This window comes from Neurospora hispaniola (assembly GCF_033458365.1).
Source record: "Neurospora hispaniola strain FGSC 10403 chromosome Unknown B0T23scaffold_3, whole genome shotgun sequence".
In the NCBI taxonomy this organism is placed as follows: domain Eukaryota; kingdom Fungi; phylum Ascomycota; class Sordariomycetes; order Sordariales; family Sordariaceae; genus Neurospora; species Neurospora hispaniola.
Window position 1 is genome coordinate 4,770,757 of NW_026944408.1, and position 18,001 is coordinate 4,788,757.

An 18,001-nucleotide genomic window follows, 5' to 3' on the forward strand; every position below is an offset into this window, starting at 1 on the left:
GAGCTACCACTCGCGATGCCGGCCTGTCACGAGTCCCACGTCAAGTTACCGAGAGACAGTATGCCCACATCTCCCGGGCCGTGATTAAGAGGGAAATCCCCGCATGGAAGTTGGGTTCTTGCAACGAGAAGCTCCAGCGAGCTGTCCGACGACCAAGGCATACCTCACCAGCCACTTTGGGGTAGCAATCTGTTTCCTATCAAGCCGAGCCTATCTGTATCAGTCCGCTTCGATTGTCTTTCTAGTTTGTTCACCCTTGCGTCTTCCCAGTCTATCTTGCTTGATTGACTTTGCTTGCTTGTTTCCAACCCTCATCCGCTTGCGTAAGTCCAAGCAGCAATCACTTGATGTTTTGCTCATGGTACGTCGGTCATCATTTCCCCATTACTTCGCTTGTCATAACTCCTACGCGTATAAAGTACTTGCGTAGTTCTTCGTTCTTCACTCACTCCTGTCTTTGGCTACGAAGCCGCCCTGTTCTGTGGCCCTAGCAAAAGCAACCGAGCACGATAGAGATAGCGACAACCTGTACTATAACGACCATGAGAATAGGCCGGTAGACCTCATTAACTCGTGTGGTTCAGAAATTCGTCAAAACCCTCTCTCTTTCTCCAACCTCAAGACTTGGTGATGCTCGTCGCAGTCATTCTTTCAACAGAACCAAAGAGGAGCAGTCAGATCGCATACAGGGATCCAAACAAATGTCAAGCGACATATTCGGAAGGGCGTTCAAGGAAGAACCACGTAATAGGAAGGGGTCTGATGGTCCGCCGTCTTGATCACTTTCGGCCCGTGGCTAACGGACGTGGCTGGGAGCAGGTTTTCTCGCGATTAACGTTCAGGAGTTAAGTTTACTCGAGACGCTGCGTTACAAGCCTCATACTGTCCACTACCGCATAAGATTCGTGCCGGCGTAGTAGGATAACATGATAACCCCAATAACAGACCGATTCCTCGAGTTACCAGCACAGTTGATGGTAGCTACGTCTGGTATGGGAGTTGGGCATTCCTTGTCTGTCTCAAGATACCCGAGGCTGAAATGGGTAATGACTTCGGGTTGGTTGCTTTCCTACTGATACGGTACGGCTGTTTTTGCCTTGATCATTCCAGTCTTTGTTTTCTTCGACTTCCTCGGATGCTGGCCGTCTTCTCTGCAGCTGGTACAGAACAAGTGTTTCAAGCACGTTGACTCCCTATGTCCTCCTATTTTGTCCTTCTACTTGGCTGTTGTTCGCTCTGCTTTTGCAATGCTCGGCTTGTCTACTTTCCGCCGTTGGAAAGTATGCTGTTTCCCAAGTACTATATAGCTGCTTGGTTGTCATGTCCTTTCCGTTCTTGACTAAAATCAGCTGCTGCCGCGCTAGATGGTTTCCTGGGGGCAGTTCCAGCTTGCACTAAGTGCGGCAAAACACTGCAACGACAGCAAGGCGCCAAGGACCTGTCGGCAACTACCATCGAGCTTGGGAGAACACAATCAAGAAACCCTTCTTCACTTCTGCGCAGGCAAGTTGATGGATATAATGACCGATGTGTCATGACAAGAGTGTCGGTGAGGACAGCGGGGGAGGCCGAATGGTCCGGTTAGCCGACTATGTGCAGGTTGCGGCCCATGTTTCAGCGTATATCAGCGAGAGTGATACTACTTAACTGCCTGAGGACCTAGAAACTATAGCAGCAGACAGTGTTAGTCGCTTATTGTGAACGGCGGCCAGGAGGTCCCATCGACTGCAAACCCAGCCCAGGTTGGATCGCGGGGCGCGCTGATACCACTAGAAAAGTCTACGACGTGAGGTCACCAATGATAAAAAGCCCCGACTGGCCAGGCCCTGCGTAGTCGTGGGTTGGGGCAAAGAGGTCCTGCGGCTCGTCTCAGCTCACACGTCCATCTGGTGGGAGCCAAGGGTCCCATTCTCGTCTGGACGGGTACCCGATTTCCACACCGGCGGAACACAACTTCAGCCCCCCTTTGACTGGGCGGCGCTTGTGCAGCGCTTTTACCTCGCGGCTCCCCCACGGAAATTTTTTTTCTTCCTTTTCTGTTTCGCAACTCGAACTTTGTCCCCATTGAGGCCAACTCAGAGTTGCCCAAGCAGGAGCCGCTGCTTAACTTCCCACATACCCTAGAGCTTTTGCAGTTCGCACATCAGGATTATCCCCTGCCTTCTCTCTTCACCAGTCCACACTTTCCTAAGTCATCCATCGAAATCACAACATACCGACAGTGGTGGATTCTTCTCCCACCAGAGAGAGACTTCCCTGTCCTCGGTGGTGATTCCATTTCCATTACTGTACTGCCCACGTTGGCACACTCACTTTGAGCGGACGAAGCTCGCGATTCCATGACTTCTTCCCTTCACAAATCGACTCTTGTTGGCTTCCACCACAATTGCGAACGACAAAACAGTCGACACTTGGTAGTCACTGTCGCAACAGAACCACTGGATAGTCTCACGTCAAGGCCTCGTCGCTGAATCTCCCACCGACCCCCTCCACCATGGATTTCGTCGCGAACAACAACCCGCCGGCAGAAGTTGTATACGACAGCTTTCCCGACGACTGGATCACATTTGTGGAAACACTGCCGTTATGTGTGAAGTGTAGTCAGAACCACCAACATCTTCCCGGAGCTACCAGATGCATCGAGTGCCTGGGAAATAGGCCTGGTCCCCTACGAAAGAGGGCCATGTATCGGATTGTGCATGAGGGAGGCATTTACTGTAGCACTTGCTACATCCGTGAGGCCCCCGAGCTTGGATTTTCGTGCCCGCGATGCGCCAACTCCAGAGCAGCGAATAAGCTTCAACGGAAGCTAAATGTCTTGCTGGCAGCAGTAATGAGAAGGCTGGAGATGGTGAACAACGCGGTGGAGTCTGCTGGCAACGCAAACAGCCTTCTCGTCGCCATCGAACATGCTATGAAGGCCGTCACCATGATACCCATCGTCTACGATATTCTTCAAACCGCGCAAGAGATCTTGGACGATATGGCTGAGCTCGATGCGGCGAAGGCAGACGCCGTTACACCGAATATGCTTAGCATCGTGGAGCTGTACCGGGATGTCAGAGGTTGGGCAAAGGATACCTTTGTTTCCGCCGCCAGTGCTTGGCTAGAACAGGGCAATTTGAGTCAGGCCTTTTTACAAGCTTTATCCAACATCGACGACTTCTTGCCGTCGACACCGCTGCAGCAAGATGCGCAGAACCATTCTATTCAACATGGTGACAACTCCTCTCAAGCCCCAGCCCTTCATCATAACGATGGCCATGCTATGCAGAATGAGAATTACGACGCCGCTCAGCAAAACGACAGTATTGCCAAGTGGAACCTTCAGTCAGCTGCTTCTCAAGTACATAGCGAGGATCAGCTGCATCCGGCCAACCTCTTCCACGACGATATTCCGGATGACGCCGTTCCTGAACTTATGTCTCAACACCCCGACCAAAACCCTCAGCATGGGGACAATCTCTTGATGCACGGGGACAACATCGCTCCGCCGATTGCGCCTAGTGAGACAAACGACAATGATGAACCTGACCCGGACGACATTCTATTCAACCCGTAGTACCAGAACCAGCAGTACAATCCCCTATATAGGTGGACAGTTGAGTGGTGATCCGCTTGTTTCTTCGAGAGCGGTATCATCTAGGGAGTCAGCATGATAGTTTGAGACGCCACCACAGGAGTTGCGGACTGTTTGGATCGGGGGAGGAGGCGAAATACTTACCGGGCTGGATGTACCTCGACTCGATCAATAGTTGAGATTTGCTGTGGTTCGGAATATAGTACATCTTCCATCGTATCTGAGAGAGATACGGCCGTCGGTGGTTCAGTTGCTCCTACCTGGGGAGCCTATAGTTAGGCGTTGGTTGGCTTTGGGGTATACTCGAACGGAGTATTATATGACTTTGAGTTCTCTTTTACTACACTGCGGCTGGAGAACAAAGCTGTTCCCATCGTTCGTTACCTTAGAATACCTACATAGTTTGTGTATGGTTTCCTATTTTCCCTTCTAATCTTCTTTCCTTGATCCCCTGTCAGTGATCTAAAGCACTTTCCTCCTCGTACTGTGATCTGTGAGATGGGAGAGCCTTTCCTAAGCGATATGGCTCTTTAGCTTGTGATCTGAGATCATCAGCACCACGTCGGGGATTCGTTGGGACAGAACAGTAATTTGATTTCGCCTCGAACCCCTCAACACTTTCAGGCCGACGTCTCCCACCATCATCACCACAGCGACTGTGATCACCAAGTGGAGAAGCCCGCGGAAAGCGACAACAACATCCCAATTAATCCGCCTCAACCTCCCCAAGAGTCTCAGAGGCAGCCATCACAAACCAGTATCAGGGTGATCATCGGCACTTTTTGGACGGTTCGCTGGGGGAAGCCAACAATCTTATTCCGCCTCAATCCCCTGAACAGCCGGAGAGCCATGAGACAGTTTACGGCCTAACCCTTTGGCACTCTATTCCAGACCAACCCAGCGATAACCAGCCGGATGAGGCCGATCTAATTCTTCACGACCTCGGCCTCAGCTTCGATCCACGTGCTGCGCCTGAATAACGCCAACCAAACTGTTATTACCTCGACGACCTATTCCTTGACGACGACAACCTCGCCATTGATGCTGTACTTGAGCAGAAGGACGACGTTGAGAATTACCACGATGATATACTATTCGTGAACGAGCATTTCCTGAGCCAGCAATACAACCTGCTTCCGCAGGTGGACAGCTGAGGCCTAACATCTGCAGTCAGTCACAGCAACTTTACTCCAATTCCGCTTCTCAAGTCGGTCCCAGTTCAATATAACAGACATGCGTACGCCCGATATGTTCCGTGGGATGCGTGGGCCAGTTCGAATATACTCCGCCTAACAGGCAACTCGTCCCTTCCGCCTGGACAAACTCCCAAGCAGACCCAAAATCCTGAGCATGTACAGGGGCTGTTGGTGATTTACGTTTTCAAGTCTGCTTGGCGGGCAGGTCCATGTCTTCCTAGCGGATTTGTGCGTCAGCATTCCGGCGGAGCTCCAGAATTGCCCAGCAAAAGGGTTGAACACAGCAAAAAAGGAGTTCAGCTCGACTTATTCCGCGCACCCTAGTTGACTGTCTCATGGCATACTCTCTTTCAGAGCAACCGTCAACGGCATCGAGAGATAGTACGCCTTACGGCGGTCTTACATCTCCTGTTCCCGCTGAAAGGCTCACCCCTTCGACGATCAGCCAGCTGGATGGCTTGAATATCTCGAGACACTCCCGTTGTATCACAAACGTGGAGTAAGACACGTACATTTGCCTCAAGCTAGAACATGTCTGGATTGCTTGGACAGCAGACCAGGACTCATGCGGCGCCGCATGAATGAGATTCTGCACAACGGGGGGTTCTATTGTAGCCGTTGCAACATACGGGAAGCCGCGCACCCAGGAGAGCGATGTGCTCGTTGCAGGCTTATGAGAGAGGTGGCTGGCCTCCGGAGGAGCCTAAACCTACTGCTTGAACAAGCTCAGGAGACGTTCGCAACTGCGTTGGACGCAGTGCTTGTTGCTGTAGCCGCAGACACGTCCCTGATCGCCAATCGAGAGTCACACAGCGCCTTTGAGGCTTGAAGGGTTCGGTTGACTTCAAGGACCTCATTCAGTCTCCCACCATCAACGTCGCACCACAGCAAGCATCACAGCGGTCTCATAGAAAAGGGAATTCGAGTGTTTTCTTGTAGCTGCGGCAACGAATCTTTGCGCCAATCATCTTTGTAGGAGGCAGGCAACTCAGTGGCGTAAAGAACCAGGAGGACAACTTACTTCGCGGGACTCGAAGCGATCTACGAAGACAGCACGGGGCATCTCCTCACACCAGGAAGACAACATCCTGCAGTAGGACGGAAAGCTCCGCCGCCGCGGGCCACAATCGACTGTTCATATCGAATCCAAGAAAATGCCGAACCAAGCAACTGCAACAAGACAATGGACAGAGGCCGACAGATTGTCCAACGAACAAATGCTCATCAGATCGGAATGATTAGAGACTCTATTTCACAAGGAAGCGATAATGTCGACATTTATGAATACACGGGCTGCCCGGTGTGAAAGCTTTGGGGAGGCACGGAGGGTTTGGTATTTCACTGTTTGCTCTGGAGCGAGCCTCGGTGATCTAGCTGGTGGTCAGTTACCGCTGGCTTTGGAAGACTGCGAAGGTCGGAGACCTACGGCAAGATTGCGACCTCTACGTTATTGCTCTTTGACAAAGTCGTTCTAGTCTTTGCTAGATTGGCTTACGCTCCTCTACGTTCCGTTGTGTTTGTTGTTGTCTTTCCTTTGGCCTAGTGGTCCCTTCATCTATATGTTGATTAAGGACTGTGATAAAAGATATTGCCGGATTGATCGGTAACTGCGCCGCATCTCCTGTAGATAAAAGCTGCGTTATGTCGCTCTACACGGATCTCTGCGCTTTAGACTTTTCTGTTATTGATCCATCCACTTTCAGCGGCTGGGCTACCAGGAACAGTCTAGAAGTAGACGTAAGTTGAAGCTTTTCTCCCTCTTCTCACACCCACCTAGTTCTGTACTAATAAGATCTACTTTCCCAACTCGTAGACTCAAGCTTCCGACTCACTCCCACTCACCATACAACTGCCGAACCCGGACGTGTAGAGGTAATATCAAGCCAATCACTGGAGGTAGTTGGCAATGAAGTTGCCGCAACAAAAGCCGAGCCGTCCAAGCCCTCGCGATGAAGCGTTGCCGAACGAGGTCTCTGACCGCACAATGCTGTTTCACAGCTTGAATGCCCCGTTAACTAATGGACGCATCGAACAACAATCAAGACGGTCCATGGAATAGACGCAGCGGAGAGTCGATAGCTCTGCCTCAGCACTCAATACTCGGCCGACGGCACAGGGTAGTTCAAGCAGACAAACCTCTGGCTCCATATTTCCTGCAAATACATTACGTGAGGCGTTACTTGCGCTAGAAGCCCGTCGATTATCTTTGTCTTCTCATGATACGACTCAGTCAGGTAACCGCGCAGCCAACCACTTGCTTTCTCGGCCACCTTCAACCATTAGTTCTCAACGGACACCTTTGCCGACCTCCAATTCTTAATAGACACTTTTGCCAACCTCCAATTCTCAATGGATACCTCCGTCAACCTCCAGTTCTCAACGGATACCTTCGTCAACCTCCAATATTCATTAAAGACCTCCGTCATTAGGCCATGTCCAAGCATCTTCTGCTCTCCTTCCCGAGTCCTTACGGCCCCGTAAACTCGCTCCTCACCCCTCTCAGCCCTCCGCATCCTTCTCCTCTCGACAGCCCAACCCCAACTACCCCCGCAGACGCTCCGCGACGCCTCCAACTGACCCTCACAAGCCAGCCAACCGACGGTACCGTTCTCCCCTAACCCCGGCCTTGCCCCCTCCACCAGCCAGCACATCCAATAGTCCTGAGACTTTTGATACATGCTAGGAAAAGGGCTGTAGCGCCAGAGTGCACCAGCGTAGAGGCCGAAAGTGCGCAAATCATTTGAAGAACAAGGCGCGGTACAGACCCAACTCAGAAGCGGACAGGAAGAGGCGGGAGACAGAGGCCGCTCGCCGAACGCCCTGTACGGGGTGTGATAAGGGAGTGGCTGGCCGTGGGCCGAACAAGTATTGTTGGAAGTGTTTCCACATGAGAGGGGTCGACAGATTGAGTAGGAACGGGTTGGATGGTATTTGTCCTGGGTGTCTTTATAAGGAGTGCCCGAATAGGCAGTTGGGTCGAGAGAATCATCGGAAGGAAAGGCTTTATTCGGAGAGTGATGAGGAGGTCCAGGTGGGCAATAATGAGGTGACTCAGGAGGACGATGTCGAGAATGACGATCGAGAGAGCTATGATGAGGAAAGCAACGATGAGGAAAACAGCAATGAGGAGCATGCCGTCAAGGAGAGCGTCGATAAGGAGGAGAGCGGTGAGGAGGCCGATAATGAGAAAAGGAGCAATGAGGAGGACAACGATGACCAAATCGATAACAAAGACGACGATACGGAAGAAGCCAACAGCGACGAGAGAAATGACAGTGAAGACGACAGATGGAGGGGTTGGCATAGGAAGTTTTGTCTACAGTCGAAGGAACAAGGAAAGGGCTACTGCTGCCGTGGTTGTCTTTGGACACAATGTCCAAATAGGAAGCGTGGTCACTTTGACTTGGATTATGATGTATGGGAAGTCTTTCCGCACCACAATTATGACACGGAGCAGGAGGAGGACGACGACGGATACGAAGACAATAAAGAAGGTGATGAAGACGGAGACGAGGATGAGTACGATGAGGATGAAGGCGAGCATGGAGAGAATAGGTCATAATTGGAGTGGGTTCCAGGCTCACTCTGGGTTTGAAGCTCGATCTGGGCCTAGCTAGAACGGGAACGGCAACTGGAACTTGATCTGGACGTGACAGTGGAAATAAAACTAGATTTGAATCGGGGCATTTGCCTAGCGGGTTGTCAAGAGGGTGGCAAGGGCCGAGAAGGCAGTTGCGGAGCAGGCTGGGAGGGCAAAGCCGCAAAGGGGAAGGGAAAGTGAAAAGCAGCTCTTTACACGACACCGCGTACACAGAATAGGTACCTACCTACCTCTACATCGCTTAAAGTTCATCCCGAGCAGAACATGTGTTTGACGTGGAGAGACGTTATCAACGGGAGTACCTATGGAGGCGCAAGAAAGGGGGACAGCAAAGTCAACACAAACGGTATATCAAAGCAGCTGGAAGGGCACATCGGCACGTTACGGGAAGACTCACAGCAAGAGAACAAAGACATTGACAGATGAAACGTACCTGAAAGGCCACTGCTGCATTGTACCTCTAACTATTACAAACCTCTCCAAAGCTTTCCTTTGTTCCACCTCCTTTGTGTACGAGTGTTTGCACTTCATGTTCCCGATTCATGTCCGTCGTCCACTTCAAGTACCTATACTATAACCCCACGTGTGTTAAACACGGGAGATATAACACCTATAGCCACTTCCTTTCACTTAAGTTCCACTGGCGATGAAATAGGTACCCTAGGTAGATACAAGCCCTTTACAGTACCATGGAAGCAATGGTTGGGGGTAAAAGACTAAAAGCAATCGAAGCAGGTACTTCAATTTAGAGCTGGCCCGGATAGCGAGGCCAGGCCTCCCAGAGACAGCCGGGACATCCACCAGGTCGCTTGTCGAGACGTGTGTGGTGACATTTCCAGCACAAGCTTCCTGCAACTCTCTGGGGCCGACCCGAAGTGCAGCCGCGGCAGGGGTCAAGGCCCGCGGTGCGGCATGCGGCCATCCTGGCAGCCTGACAGGGACCAACCGTGCTCACCAGATGGGATTCACATTTCTTGACCCTCGGGTCAGCATGGTTTACGGAGTGAGTGCAACCGGGGTAATTTTAGGGCTTCAAGGCCGGGGCCGAGGCCGGGTCGGGAGGCCGCGAGGTAAACTTGTCTTGCTGTAAAAGCGATAGCAGCTGGAGAAAGGAGTAGTAGTTTGTATGTACATGTAAAGAACACCGTGAACATCATTGGGGTGGACACGTTTTGCTGGTTTCAACGCTCGCGACCTTGAGGCAAGGGGATATATTATCCTATGTGGAAGGAATTGAGATAGGGAAGGCATCCGTAGAGTTATGAAATAGTGTGGACGTATCCGCTAGTTGCTGACCCTTTTAGTATCTCCTTCGCTCCCTTTAATGATACCTCTACCTATTATCTACCTAAAGTCCCATCGCAATACCTTCTCCTATTCCCAACTCTCGGCGTCCAATAATCGCTCGTGTCTCTACCATTTCGGTTGCGGTAATTGTAATGCCAACCAAATTCCCACCCCGTCCACCCATCCCGTTCCTCTCCTAGGTACTCTCAGGTACCAAGACTCAGGCCTCCTCCACAACCCGCTTCGGGCACCAAAAAGCTGGACAGCCATCGCAGACCCCCCACCGTTGGCGTCGTCCCTTGCAGAAACACTCCCAGCAGGTCTTGTTAGGAGCGCGGCGAGGGCGAAGCCCATTGCAGCCGCTGCACATGTCTTGGCCGGCCGTGGCGCCCTGGTCTAGGGCATGCAAACGAGACTCGGGCAGCGGGTTTTCCAAGTGCTCTTGGCACTTTCTGGCCCTCGATGTCTGGAACAGTCTTGGCTGGTTGCAGCCGGGCTCTTTACACATCTTGATTGGCTGATTTTGATTAGCGGTAGGGTTGGGCGCGGGTTGAGGGGTTGCGGCCGCGGCTACTTGCTCAGGCTCGATCTGCGCCGGCTGGATCTGCTCAGGCTGGATTTCCTCAGCCTGGATCTGCCATGGCTGGATCTGATATGACTCAATCTGCTGGGGCTGGATTTGATGTGATTGGCTCTGTTGAGGCTGCATCTGTTGAGGCTGCATCTGATATGACTGGGTCTGCTGAGGCTGGATCTCCTGATGGATTGATGATGGACTTAAAACCTGCCAGGGATCGCCATTGGAACTCATCAGGTGTTCCAAATGGTTTGAGATGGGAATGTTATTTTGAAAAGAGTTTACAGCCTGTTGGGCCATTTGGACCAGCTGTCCCTGGACATGGGCTTGCTCTTCCAGCGACTTGACACCTTGAAAGCGCAGCCTATCTGGGATGACCGGACTATCCGCAAATTCAAGATTGTTGCGGATAGTAGCATCCTCCATCTCCACACCCATGAACTCTGCCCAATTGCCGTGGCCGAACTGATAGTTTGACGATAGGGGTTGACTGGGAGACGGAAGGTTTTGTCTGGGAGGTAAATCCTCTGGTGTCATTGACATGTTCCACATGTCACCAGGCGAACCAGACGCAAAAGATTGGGAGTTGTCCCCCAGCAAAGGCAAGTTGTCGAACTTGAGATCTTGAGAGACCCTGTCGCGAACCTGTAGCATATTCCTTTGGGGGGCAGGGTCCAGGACCGGATGCTGTTGATTTGGCTGATTTGTATCATGAAGAGGTGAGTAGGCCTTAAGCTGGTGGTCCTGTTGTTGTTTGTATTCGTGATCTTGGTAAAAAGGGATATCCCACGGAGAATTGTTGCCAAATTGAGGTAAAGATGATTGCAACGCATGAGTTTGCTGAGGTTCATGAAGAGGCCGATCGAGATAGGCGTTGTCACCTACAAGAGAACCGTTGTTGAATGTGTCTGTGCCGGGTTCTTGCGACACGTCGCTGTGACTGAGTCCGCCATTCTTGGAAGGATGAGCACCACTCTGTGCAAAGTTTCCCTGACGGAGGATAGAGGTATCTATATGCAACGCAGAAGATTGGCGAGGATGATGTGGAGACCAACCCAAGGCAGAACCATCGCGTTGAAAAGAACCTTTTGAGAGTGTAGCGGGATTCCTTGGCGGGTAACTGTAGTTATGGTCGCTGAGAGAGGGAATCCGACTCGGGGCTTGGTTACCAGGAACGACAATGTCCTGATAAAGCGTCGAAGAATTTTGGCGTTGGCGGCCAGGGAAGCTTACAGGAGAATTGTCGCCATTAATCGAACCCTTAGAAAGTGCAACGGGTCTCTGTAACCGATGAATGTAGTCATGGGGACTGGGAGAGTACATGCCAGTCTGAAGATGATTACTGGAGGTACCTGTAGGACGGAGGATGTCCTGATACCCCGTCGAGGCCATTTGAGGTGAGCGAAGAGGTTGATCTAAGAAAGTGTTGTTGTTCAAGGGAGGGCCTTTGTTGAAGGAACTGAGCTGCAGAGGGGAATGGGTAGGAAGAGGGCGCAGAGGAGAAACATTTCGGCGACGACCTCCGTCCGTGACGACTTCGTCGACCCTCTTTCTTTTTCGACTTTGGGACGCTCCGTCACTATCGGAGCGCGTGAACTCCATCTTGATGTCGAAATAAGAAAGGAAGTTGGTTGTTTGAGGATGATATTTGAGTTTTAACCAATACCTACCTTACTTTTACCTTCCGGTTATCAGGGTGGAGAGGTTTGCTCTGGTAGTGTTGAACAAAAACCAAATCGAGAAGAGAGACTGGGCGAGTGGTTTTGAGCAAGATTTAAACCACACAGTGTCAGTTTTCAGGACTGTTTGCATTTTTGGGGGCGAGGGCCGAACTAAGGATTCGATGCAGCTTTTCCGGTGAATACGTCTCTGTGGTAACAGTCTACCAGGTGGGATGGGCGGGGTGAAGGTTTAATCAAGGTTTGAATCTGAGTTCCGAAGGTTGTTACTCCATCCTCCTTTCATCACTTCTCTGACATGATGTAGTTATGTCAAGACCAATAAGCCGGAGGAGGTGGCTTCAACGCTCCGTGTGGGAGAACGTCGTTGATGTGCCCGTAGATTAGAGCACGGTAACTGTAGGCCCGGTGATGGAGCAGAAGCTCAGCTTGGTAAACATCCCGTTTCTGGCAGTGGAAGAGCTTGCTTTCTAAGTTTTAATCCAAGAGGCCGGGGGCATGTTTTTCTGAGGAAGGGGAGAGGGGATAAATAGATTTTGCGGAGCTAGGTCGTTGACCACGAGTAGCCTGATTCTTTGAGGCGAAAGAGATACCCGTGGAGCATCTGGCATTCTCGACCACACCCTTAAGCGACCTTGTGGCGGGATCTGTCACTTGGTGCAACTTGCACATCAGGGACCAAAAGAGATAACGAGAGATAAGATATTGAAGTGACCACGATCGCAGCTCAAGGAAAGCATCTTGCAAACCTCTAACCCGGGCTCCGATTAGGTACCTTGCCTAATCTCCATGGCCCACCGACGACCACACATACCCAGCCGTTAGAAAAATAGTAGGACTTACTGTGATATAGATGTCCCCAAAGACCTGATCCATCCGATATCCCTTGCTACCGTGCACGCCTCGCTCCCTCACTTGAGAACTACTGACATGGTGTCTCCTGCGTTTCCTGTATTCCTTGAGATGCTGTCTTCGACGTTTCCTTCAGGCGCAATAGCAACTCTCCCATTCGCTCATTTACCCAATGTGGCTCCAAATACCGAAATTCGAGCTCCCGACCTAAGCTCTCTCGACAACCCGATTCGGGCACCAAGAAGCAGGGCACCCGTCGCAAACACCAAACCTCTGCCGCCGATTCTTGCAGAGGCATTCCCACCAGGTTTTGCCGGGTGCCCTTCGCGGGCGGAGGCCGTTGCATCCGGAACAAGAATCCGGATCGGCCGTGGCAGCGTGGTCGAGATCCTCCCACCGGGTTTGAGGCGGCGGGTTCTCGAGGTGGAACCTGCACTTTCTTGCCCTTCACGTTTGGAAGAAAGTTGGTTCACCGCACTCATGCTCGTCACAGATTTTCATTTCGGGGTCGTATATAGGGGCATAGAAGGGTTGCTGTTCAACACCTTCATGCCGCGCTGGAGGCCTTCGAAATCGTCGTCTTCAAGCCTGTCGTCGTCGTCGCCGTCCTGGGAGAGGTCGTCCTCAGACAGGTGCCCAACCGACTGGTCCTCGTCTGACTGGTCGTCTTCAGACTAGTTTTCACGACATATATCCTCGTCTAGCGTATTCCAATCAAGCCCGCGGGCAATGTCAAGCAAGCCGTTGAAAGGTCGATCATTAATGGGAATATCATCATTCCATAATTGTTGCCGCGGAACTTCGCCATCCGGCAAATGGGGAAGCTCCCAGTTCTGAAAGGTGTAGTCTTCGTCAATAGAGATATTTTGGTATTGCAGACGGTCCCCTTGAATCTCAGTGCATTGTGGCGGCTGATCGTGGAGCGTGTTGATCAGATAGGGTTCATGTCGCAGGGGGGAATGGATGATGAGATGATTTGAACTTGCTACCTAGGTAGTTATTTCCTTAATGTCAGTACGGATGCTGAAGGAGGTAGAAGAATCTGAATTTTAAACTTTCTAACCACAACAACAGGAGGTTTGTAACAGCAAGGAGGGGAATGTCGAGAGAAAGTTTGTTCTAGGGGTAGAAAGGAAAGAATATTGGCAGACGGGCCGAGGGTGGCATTCCTTCCGAGTGATGCCTCGAAATGGCGTTACAAGAGGTAATGGCGCCCTGATACAACAACAACTATTATTGTATATAGGGTAGAAACCAGATAATTCACCATCATTATTCACGTATACAAGACAAAGAATGCAGAGAAATGCAGAACACACAACTGAAAGGTAAAGAATTGAAATAACCCGAGAACTTAGTAATAAAGAGAACTGAGCACTAGGTCAAGTTCGTGGAGGTACCATGAAGGCTAGGTAAAGTTTTACCTGCACGTGTAACCATATTGCCAAAATCCCATGTCCGTCTGTCGGGGAACCGCGCACACCAGAGGCCCACTCCCAACCCAAAATCTCCTCACTAGCCACTATATTCGGCGAGTTGTCGGTGAGCCCGCTTCGGTTGATGGTGTCTCAGTTTATCCGGACTCAATCCTCCTGAACGACCCGATTGGGGCACCACGAAGCCGGGCACCCGTCACAAACTCCCCATCTCTGGCGCCGTCCTTTACAAAAGCATTCCCAGCAAGTCTTGTTGGGAGCACGGCGAGGGCGGAGCCCGTTGCAGCCGCTGCAGTATCCTTGTCCGGTTGCAACAGCTTCAGAAAGGTCTGTCTCGCGAGACCGAGGAGGAGGGTTTTCCAAGTGATCCCGGCACTTGCTCGACCGCTTGGTTTGAGCGAGTGTAGGCTGGTCACAGCCTGGAATCTTGCACATATATTGATGTGCGTTCGGGACGACGACGGGTGGGGATTGAGGGCCAAGCGGTTCATTTGCTTCAAGCACCGGAGTTTGAGGCGCTGGAATCATCCCACCTAAAGGGACCTCCTGTTGGACGTCCAAGCCCTGGCCCATGCTATTCTGGAGGTGATGATTGTCCCACTGGATGTCCTGATTGTTCTGGGGCAGATGCATGTTGTCAAACTGAAATACCTGGTTGTCAGGTACTAGAGGCATATTTATGAGAAGATCTTGCTGAAAATTGTTGGTGAAGGCCAAATGCTCGTTTCCCGAAACGGGAATTGGCGGCATAAACAGATCTTCCGGACCACTGTGACCGTTGGGGGCCAGAGGCATGTCTTCTGGGAAAAGAAGAGGCGGAATGAATGAATTTTGCGGAACTACATCGTTGAGGACCGAGTGGTTGTTTCCTTGAGGGCGAACAGTTTGGTTGAATAGATTCTGTGGAAGATGGTCCGGAATGGGAGGTTCGTGCTGTCGGAGGTGGCCCGGAGTAATGAATGAATTTTGCGACACACGGTGGTTTAGGGTGGAAGATTGGTTTTGTTGATGATGGCCCGGTCTGATAAATGAGGTTTGCGGAACATGGTGGTTCAGGATGGAAGGCTGATTTAGTTGGGGATAAGCCGGTGTGATGAATAGATTTTGCGGGACATGGTCCTCGATGGCCGCCGGCGTGTTAGATTGAGCAAAGATCGGATCGTTTAATCGGTCTTGTCGCGGATGGTCTTGAAGAGTCCCATTGGAGGACAAGGCACCGCCAATATGTTGTTGGGGTTTGGGAGATTGAGAGCTCAGTAAGTGGGCGCTAGCTTCAAATCTGTCGTTCGGCTGCGAATACTGCTGGGCCAAGTTACTCTGAGATGATGGGACGTTTATGGCCAGTGGCGAATGATGGTTGAGTCTGTTGTCAGTTTGTTGAGAAAGGCCACTCTTAGGCAAGGGCTTCTGGCTGCGAAGGCTCTGGAGATGAAGGTGTTCCTCATATACTGGACTGTCAACGTCGAAGTAGTCGGCGAGTTTTCGCTTTTTGCTGCTTCCTACCATCGAGCCGTTATGGCTTGGTGGCATGCTGCTCTGCGTGGAGGCAGGGCACGAGTTACTCATCTTGAATGTAGTGCAACAGCAAAAAGAAGTCGTTCCGCGAAGCTGGATGTTGCTTTCTGGCCGACGAGTCCAATGTCCGCTGGTCCACGAACTTGCACCTCAGAGTTTGTAACAAGACAAAGGGGAAATGTGGTGGGTTTCAAGGGGATTTTGTACCATTTTAGTGACAAATAATTAATTTCTGTGATTTGAACCTGGTGCGAGGTTGAATTCGGACGACAAATCCATTGCCAAGTCTTGTGGTGAATGGCTGCTGGTGGAGATAGTATCCGAAATACATCGGGTCATGAAAATGCTGAATAGTAGTCCGGATGAATTCATGGGACTCAACTCCACGCCTTCCACTTTGTTCCCGAGTCCATACTGAAGTGAACCTGAATCTCGTTTGGTCGAAACGGAGCCGTGTGCAATGAAAAATTTTGAGACATGATATAGAAATAACTGAAGAGATAAAGCTTGAAAAAGTGAGAAATCATCAAGTTCACCGGAGATTGGAACGTCCAACAAGTGTGCGCGGCCGAGAGAACAGGCAGCGCCCCTAGCTAGAAACATTCGCGAGCTGATATGCTGTCGCCGTAGGCTTCGATAGTACCTTAAGCTCGAGTGGAGGGATCTTGGTAAGGTTGAGACGTATTGGAGATATGGCAGACGTGTGCCGATCCGTTTGTCCTGCACCGCTTCAGTGTGATCGGATTGCGCACAGATCACGTTCGCGAAGGTTTAACTTAAGGTTTAGTGGATTGGTCTGAATGGAAAGCGATGAGCAGACGAGGAAGGCGAAGGAGTGTAAAAACATCATGAAACGGCAGTGAGGCTCAGATATCGGTATACTGGAAAATGGCAGTCAGATGGATGCGCACGTAGTTAGCAATGAACGCACTGAAAATCTAGAAGATGTCCGGAAACCTTCAGCTCGTGCTGGATGACGTATCGTCCGTTGTCATCCGAAAATCAAGTTCGAAACTGAGGTGGTGGTGAATGTGAGAGCGGATGAGAAGAATAAGCACAGCTTTTAGTGGAATGGCTGGAAATGTGAGAAATTCGCGAAACTCAAACGGAAAGAGCTCAATTGTATCGGTCTCGAAGACGCATCTGCTGCACTTGAATATGTGCATGAGGTGCCTTGATATTTTTTTTTTTTTTTTTTTGGAGGACACGAAGCAGTCGCGCCGCATCTTCGAGTGCAAATCCTGCCTGGCCTACGGTCACCAGGACAGCCAGACCAGGAAGATCAGGGGTTCAGTTTCCGTTCCGCTGGTCATTGTTAGATTTGCGGGTTCCATCGAATGGATTTGCCCGAGTCTACTACCTGACAAGATGTGATCTGTGGACGGGCCGTGTTAGCGTATCCGTTGACATTTTCTGTAGAGATCTTGGCAATCGACGGAAACCGGTAGCGACTACAACACTTACAAGTGTGTTCTCGCGAAAAGGTTCCTTTCTCTCCGTTAATGCGATGATTTCGAGTTTCTCTGCCTTACTTCGCAAATCCTCCTTCGCTCCTACCCTCTGGAGTGATTTCGTCGTCACTCGAGTCGCGTCTGCCCTCTTGTTGTCAAGGATCAGGCTCCATGAGCAGGGAACCCCTGCCAGTGAATAAAAATGCGGCCAATGAGATGGAATCAACCTGACAGAAAGGGAAAGTGTGACAGGGTTGGTGCCGAAAACAATACGCCGAGCCTCCATGGTGCCTTCCCCACTGTAGACGACGTGCCATGAGTGCCATCAATTGACCCCAAAAGGTTATGTTTGTCGGGCGGGAGGACGACGATCGGCTATCAGAATAATGAAGGAAGCACAGTCTCTGGGGAGTATTGGGATCGTTAATGCTCACCTGCCTAAAGGTACTCCCGCGTTTCCCTCCAAGTTGATATGATATCCGGTTGTCGAGTCGTGCGCAACTGGTACGAACAAGAGTTGCGACACTCCAGAGGGCATCGCACCGCAACTTGGCGTCGTATCAAATACCATTCATCGTACTTTCCAAATGCCGGAGTGAAATGGTTATGTTCCCACTGCTGCTTGGTTGTTACTTCCTTGCTCGATATCACCTTCTACTACTGTTCCCCCCGCTCGCAGTGAGGGGTTCCTGCTCACCGCTTTGCTTCGGTAATGCTGCTAGAATCGCCGAGGCAGCCGACTGAGCCGTTATGCACATGTGCTTGGGGTCATTTCCCTCGCCCTAAATCCATGCGCATGGCGTAGATCAGTCAAGTGCCGTCTCCCC

At 51.1% G+C, this 18,001-nt stretch overlaps 4 protein-coding genes across 4 annotated transcripts; 3 read left to right on the top strand and 1 right to left on the bottom strand.

The window, feature by feature from the left end:
* Nucleotides 1–2,494: 2,494 nt before the first annotated feature.
* B0T23DRAFT_428188 (uncharacterized protein) lies at nucleotides 2,495–3,562 on the top strand (the record flags this gene model as incomplete). Its single annotated transcript, XM_062840118.1, has 1 exon — nucleotides 2,495–3,562. The coding sequence occupies one exon, from the start codon at nucleotides 2,495–2,497 to the stop codon at nucleotides 3,560–3,562; it is 1,068 nt and encodes a 355-aa protein (XP_062694715.1).
* A 4,101-nt stretch (nucleotides 3,563–7,663) lies between these two features.
* B0T23DRAFT_395302 (uncharacterized protein) lies at nucleotides 7,664–8,338 on the top strand (the record flags this gene model as incomplete). The annotated part of the gene is made up of 1 exon (XM_062838179.1): nucleotides 7,664–8,338. The coding sequence occupies one exon, from the start codon at nucleotides 7,664–7,666 to the stop codon at nucleotides 8,336–8,338; it is 675 nt and encodes a 224-aa protein (XP_062694716.1).
* Nucleotides 8,339–9,884: 1,546 nt separating this feature from the next.
* B0T23DRAFT_428190 (uncharacterized protein) lies at nucleotides 9,885–11,843 on the bottom strand (the record flags this gene model as incomplete). Its single annotated transcript, XM_062840119.1, has 2 exons — nucleotides 9,885–11,231; nucleotides 11,475–11,843. The coding sequence occupies 2 exons, from the start codon at nucleotides 11,841–11,843 to the stop codon at nucleotides 9,885–9,887; spliced, it is 1,716 nt and encodes a 571-aa protein (XP_062694717.1).
* Nucleotides 11,844–14,226: 2,383 nt separating this feature from the next.
* On the top strand, nucleotides 14,227–14,745 carry B0T23DRAFT_314535 (uncharacterized protein; the record flags this gene model as incomplete). The annotated part of the gene is made up of 1 exon (XM_062834801.1): nucleotides 14,227–14,745. The coding sequence occupies one exon, from the start codon at nucleotides 14,227–14,229 to the stop codon at nucleotides 14,743–14,745; it is 519 nt and encodes a 172-aa protein (XP_062694718.1).
* Nucleotides 14,746–18,001: the final 3,256 nt, after the last annotated feature.